This window comes from Juglans microcarpa x Juglans regia, chromosome 7D (genome assembly GCF_004785595.1).
Source record: "Juglans microcarpa x Juglans regia isolate MS1-56 chromosome 7D, Jm3101_v1.0, whole genome shotgun sequence".
Classification (NCBI taxonomy): domain Eukaryota; kingdom Viridiplantae; phylum Streptophyta; class Magnoliopsida; order Fagales; family Juglandaceae; genus Juglans; species Juglans microcarpa x Juglans regia.
Window position 1 is genome coordinate 15,562,267 of NC_054606.1, and position 5,759 is coordinate 15,568,025.

General features: G+C 33.5%; 1 protein-coding gene across 2 annotated transcripts; it reads right to left on the reverse strand.

The window, feature by feature from the left end:
- Window positions 1-216: 216 nt before the first annotated feature.
- LOC121239926 (SAC3 family protein C) lies at window positions 217-4,242 on the reverse strand. 2 transcript variants are annotated; one of them, XM_041137318.1, is made up of 8 exons: window positions 3,952-4,242; window positions 3,380-3,480; window positions 2,452-2,673; window positions 1,736-1,954; window positions 1,548-1,633; window positions 1,275-1,371; window positions 683-775; window positions 217-595 (listed from the first exon to the last, which is right to left on the reverse strand). In XM_041137318.1, exons 1-8 carry the CDS (start codon window positions 4,199-4,201, stop codon window positions 551-553), a joined length of 1,113 nt encoding a protein of 370 aa, XP_040993252.1. In that variant the 5' UTR covers window positions 4,202-4,242; the 3' UTR covers window positions 217-550. The 2 variants fall into 2 exon arrangements, with proteins under 2 accessions (XP_040993252.1, XP_040993251.1); XM_041137317.1 differs by having other exon boundaries at window positions 217-602.
- Between the last annotated feature and the right edge of the window lie 1,517 nt (window positions 4,243-5,759).

Genomic DNA, 5,759 nt, shown 5'->3' on the forward strand with positions numbered 1-5,759 from the left:
TATTTTAGTGCAAACCGATTGTACTATGTGAATCAAGCATGCTATTATTAGTTAGGTTTAAATGTTAACTTGACCTTGCTCGACCAATGTGATGCTCGCCCGGTTTGTCCTTCCCTCGTCACTGAGTGATGTGTTCCATACATGACAAATCCAATAGCTGCAGATTATGTGACATTTGCTGCAGCTTAACCTGATCATTAACAATGGAATAATGCACTGTGCTAACTACGTTTTATACACTTTAATAAGCAATAAAGTCAATACATCGTATAATTCAAGTTCAAAGGATATACTAGTATACAAAATTAGTAACCATTTAGCAGTCCAGCCATGAGTGAATGTTAATATGACATCAGGTTAGGCTCATTCTTCTCTTCACTGTGCTAACCTCTACCCAACCTACGCTTCACCCAAGAAGCATAAAGAAAGAAAATATCTCTTCAAGTTTACCTCTCAAATTCCAAACCTGTAAAACCGTAGCTCTGAAACCCTCCCTTGGGACAGCAAAAAGTTGTTTGCTTGGTGGGTAAAAACTTATTTCCCACTTCGTCTATGTACGTTTCAAGACCACAAGCATTACAAAATGATACCAAATCTGATTCCTGAAAGAATGGAGCCTTCAAAAATCTTAACTGTACTATCAAAAATCTAAAAATGTCAAACCGCTTAATTGAAATTTTACCTTCATCATCAAGAGTTTAGAAAGGTGTGACAATGGATACGGATGAAGCTTGTAGCCACCATTATTTATACATGAGAGAGCCAGTCCTCGTACCTTTCATGGTCAGGACAAAGAAATCATTTTAAAAGGATGTTGCAAAGAGAGTGTTGAAAGCATTTTCTAACATCCGGCATCAACAAATACTAATTTAGGAAACCAGTGAATTAATTATGAACTCCTAAGACAAAAAATTCAAAAGGGCCTGATGAGAAAGAAAGCTGAAGACCTCCCTACCCTCCAACTCCCACTCTAAAAGAAAATATACATGGGAAAAAAAGAGCTACTCCTTCTTGCTAAAATTAGTGTCTTACTTTTCCTGTTCAGAATGGCCCAAGATAAGCATCGATTTCCCAAAAGTAAAATAACCAACTATGAAAGTTTCCTAATACTACATCACTGATAGTTACCTCGTCTCCAAAGAGAGTAAATTTTGTTCCAAGTCAATGAGTATATAAGTGGTGCAATGCATTTCAAAATGATAATTTCAGTCAACAAAGATCCAACTTTCAAAAATCCAGAATTAGGGTTTAGGGTGAAACTGATATGTAATTACCTCGCTGACATAGGGCTCAATGATGCAGTACTGTAGATAGGATGCCTCAGATGCAGCGATTGAAAGAAAACGTACATAATTTCCCATTCGGAAAAATCTGTTTAAAGAAAGAGAAACAGTCTTTCAGTTTGTTGAAACTTGTATTGATCATTGCATATGATATTGATGTTTATAAGATAAACTCAAAAAGAAAAAGAGCCTTCTAAACAATTTAACTTTAATCAATTAAAAAACTTCCAAAACAAGTGCAATCATTGAAAAATATGGTCATACCGCAATATTTTCCTCGCAAAACACATTTCCTTTGAATTGATTATTGGAACGGGTACATGGCGAAACCACAAAGAAAGAGATTCTCCCTGTGGATCAGAAATAGTTATATTTCAAGATTTACCCAGCAGAAGGCTGCAATTGAGAATGCAAAAAAATGGATTAACCACACCAATAAAGTAGAGATCAACCATCGGTTGGCTATTAGGACCAAGATGAAGAAGCACATAAAATGAACGGAACTCAGCTTCATTCTCATAAATAGAATCATAATTTCGGTTTGCATTGTACAGATTAAATAGAGATGCCAACGCCTTTGTAAGTTGCTCCATGTTGAGATAGTGAACAGACGAAATATTTGGGTCTCTACAACTTTGAAGCTTGTGACAAGATGTGACATGAAATTGAACCTGCACGATGACACATATCAGGGATTGCATTACATAATTCTGTAGAACGTGTATACGGTTTCAAGCTCCTAACACAGAACTTTTGGTTTTGATACACAGTTTTCTTGCAAAGCCATAAAGTGAAAGGTACCAAGTGTGATAATTTTATTATGTGACCACATGCATGCCAGCAGTTCAAAATGAAATTTCGCTTTTCTGGACATCTGTCTAAGCAACTTGGGGACAACAGTATAAATTATCTCAACATGGAGCAGAGGTTGGTACTTTCCCCTAATCACATACAAAACTACCAGGACTAATGCTTTGTTTTATTGAAGTATTTTCTTTATCATGTGATTGCATTAAGGACTAAGTTGTATAAATACCAGTGATTGTTTTTCACAAGTACATACCAATGAGTTTTAGATAAGGAATATGCAAATTTTGCCAATAGTATGACAAAGATGATGGTTTCGAAAAGGGAGATGATTCAAAGTTTTTTTGGAAAATAAGCATACCATTTTCTCATACATGTAGATGGCTTTTTCGTTGATGATATTCTGCATGCTAAGATCTTGTCTTATTGACCTTGTCCTATCAAAGATGAAGTCATGAACCACTTCAAAAGAATATTCTGTAGAATCCAACAAGCTTAACAGGTAGTCTAACGTGTCTTCCAATACTGGAAGAGGCCGTACATCTGATAACTGCACATCTCTGATGGATATAGTTCTGCAAAACTTGTGAGAGAAAAGAAAGGGTAACATTTTGTTCTCAATCATCTATGTGTGTGTATCAAGTATGCATGCATGTATTATTGTATTTTTGTATCTAAAGAAATACACACCATACAGCACTATAAACTTCAAAAGGAAATGCAGGGAAAATGAATTCCACAAAACTGCTCCATTTGGTTGTGTTCTCAAGAACAACTTTCACTCTTGAGAACATTTTCATGAATTTTGCCATCAAACACAGTTTTTAGAAACCTTTTTCAAAATGATTTAAAAACACCCACAAACTAAAAAAATAAAAATAAAAACAGGCAGGGAGAAGGGAGCGGCAGAGGGCTGCCCCATCAACTTGATTCCTGACACAGAAATATTACAGAAGCCCATATAAAATATCAAGCCATACAGTCAGGTGCGTTTTCAAATTTTGAATCAGTAGATCCCACAATCATATTATAGCCAGGCTTAATATCCATTAAGCAGTGGAGCTTTTAAATTTATTCCAACTTGGAAACTTGGATTAGAATTGAGGCCCTTGCCAAAAGTCTGATGGAAAATTGATCACAGAAACTCAAGGACATATAAGTATTACCTGAAACAGACGACTATTGAAATTTGTTTCAGTTTGGTAGCCATAATATTGCAGGCAAATTGTCTAAAAGGGAATACCATTATTGCGGCTTTGTAAATATCATTTAAGTTAAAAGAAAAATACCTTTTTGACAGCAAGGCCAGGAGACGTTTTTCCAGGATTTCCATTCAGCCTCTCAAACACAGCTAAATCTCGCAGCCGCTCACGCTGAGCCCTTTCACCCGCTATTATCACAAAGATGAACAACACAAGAGTAGCAACTATCAGCAAGTACAACAAAACAGACAAATTGAACGCTAAAACATTTTATAAACTAAGCCGACGGAAAAAGGTCTCGTAGCGCTAACATTATTTTTAATTAAACAGTTCACGTTTTACTATGATAATATTTACCACTAGGATCTTCTTTACTGATAATTAATGATATCTTTATGTTTAGATTGAAGTGAAAAACCTTGACCCTTTAATTGAAAATACTTGCTGTTATTTTAAGAACCTAAGAATTCAATCCTAAAGCTACTACCTTGCAAAATCAAGAGGTTACATATCGAAAAACAAGACTTAAATAGAATTTACAGACCGACGAAAATCCGTATTTTCTTGTTAAAAAATGGAAATTGATCGATCAGAATGTAAATCATTAATATATGCACCCAGAAGAAATGGGTGTAATATTTGATGGCAGAAGTAAATACCTGGGCACATAAAGGGGCAAGTACCAACTAAGGTGGGAAGACTGTGAGAGTCAACAACGTCTCCTTCTGCTTGTGCGTCTCGTCCGGATTTAAAACGATCAGGGGCATCGAGATCGGTGTCTAGAGATTTGACATTTTTGGTGGGATTGGTGGTGAATTTCTGTGACCACGAATGCGTCGAAGATAAAGAAGAAGAAGAAAGGTTTGGAGGTTGACGTGGCCGTGGACGCGGACGCCGGCTCCTCTCCATTGCCGAAGCTTGCTGATCTCGCTTCTTCGGAAGTATACCAGTGTTGAGTGTACCACACCAAGGCCTCGTTGGGAAGTGAACAGTAATTAATATTTGAGTTAATATATTTTATAAGATTTTGAGGAACGAAAAAAAAAGAATAAAAATATTATATTAAAATATTATTTTTATTTTGATATTTGAATAAATTTATTTTTTTTTATATTTTTTAAAAATGTTTGAAAAAATTATAATGATTAAATAATGATTAGATGAACAAGTTGAATATTTGAAATTGAAAAGTATTTAGATATTAAGATAAGATAGAATGAGATAGGATGAGATAAAATAACTTGAGAAGATTTTGCTATACAAACCAGGCCTAACTTAAGGTAGAAAGAATTGAACACAACTATTTATTAATTAATCAGAAATAATTTCTACAAGTTCCAAATAGATATGCACATACCTTTGTAAAAGAATGTACTCCACCTAAAAAATGTGTAAAAAAACTATTATATTTTAATAGGACTCACCTTTTTACAAATGGCCTATGTGAAACTCGTCTATTTAAGACTTGTACTTGATATTACTCTTTATTAAGAATAAATATAGATAGAAGTCACTGTTGAGAGTAACCATTTTACACACATGATGTGGTATCATCTAGACCACACATCTCCTAAGTCTAAAATAAAAAAAAAAAAAATAGAGAACTAAAAGCAGCCATGTAGTGAGTGTAAAGTATGTACTACTACAGTGACTTCTCTCTAATATTATTCCTTTATTAATTTCCTCTAAAGAGGATAAGAAAAGTTACGGCTGAAAGTGTAATTTCCTGAATTTTGAGGTTTCTAATTTAGGATAGTATTTACAATATAAATATGGTGCTTTGGATAGTGAGATGAGATGAGGTGATTTTAAATGAAAGTTGAAAGTTAAATTAAATATTGTTAGAGTATTTTTTTAATATAATTATTATTTTAATATTTAAAAAAATTAAATTATTTATTATATTTTATGTGGTTTGCCAAGCTCACATAGGTTATACTTGAAATCTACTTGCAATACATTTTTAGGTTGCGTTAGAATCAAATGGTAAGATTATCTCAAATCATCCGAGATAGTTATGTACGGATAGATATACTCTCCATCCAAATGCACAGAACTATTTCATCTGAAATAATCTAATTTTTTTCATCTTAACTCAGCATTGCTCATTGAAACTACATATATTTGTGTGTTTTTATTACTAAAACATATGAATAAAATAATTATTTCATCGCTACGACAACAAACCAATCATTAATGGGACCCACTACTTTTTTAACTTTCAATAAAAAAGTTAAACATGTATCAACTTACTTCATACATTCAAACACATCTCAATAAAACCCACATTCTTACACAAAATCTACTCAAACATCTTAACTGATCACTAATGTAATTTTAATTCATTAATAAGAAAACTAAATTGAATTATTTAATTTATGTTTTAACGCGACCTTGTAATTATTAGAAGAAAGATACGCAACAATGGAAGAATATTGTATGCAATGCTATGATTTAGATAAAACAG

Bases quoted from the DNA above. Each gene is read 5' to 3' on its own strand.
- LOC121239926 (XM_041137317.1), bottom strand. From the start codon at position 4,201: ATGGAGAGGAGCCGGCGTCCGCGTCCACGGCCACGTCAACCTCCAAAC. The intron at 2,674-3,379 runs GTATTTTTCTTT...TTCTCTCACAAG, and splicing joins CTGGCCTTGCTGTCAAAAAG to TTTTGCAGAACTATATCCAT. The intron at 776-1,274 runs GTAATTACATAT...TGACCATGAAAG, and splicing joins TTGAGCCCTATGTCAGCGAG to GTACGAGGACTGGCTCTCTC.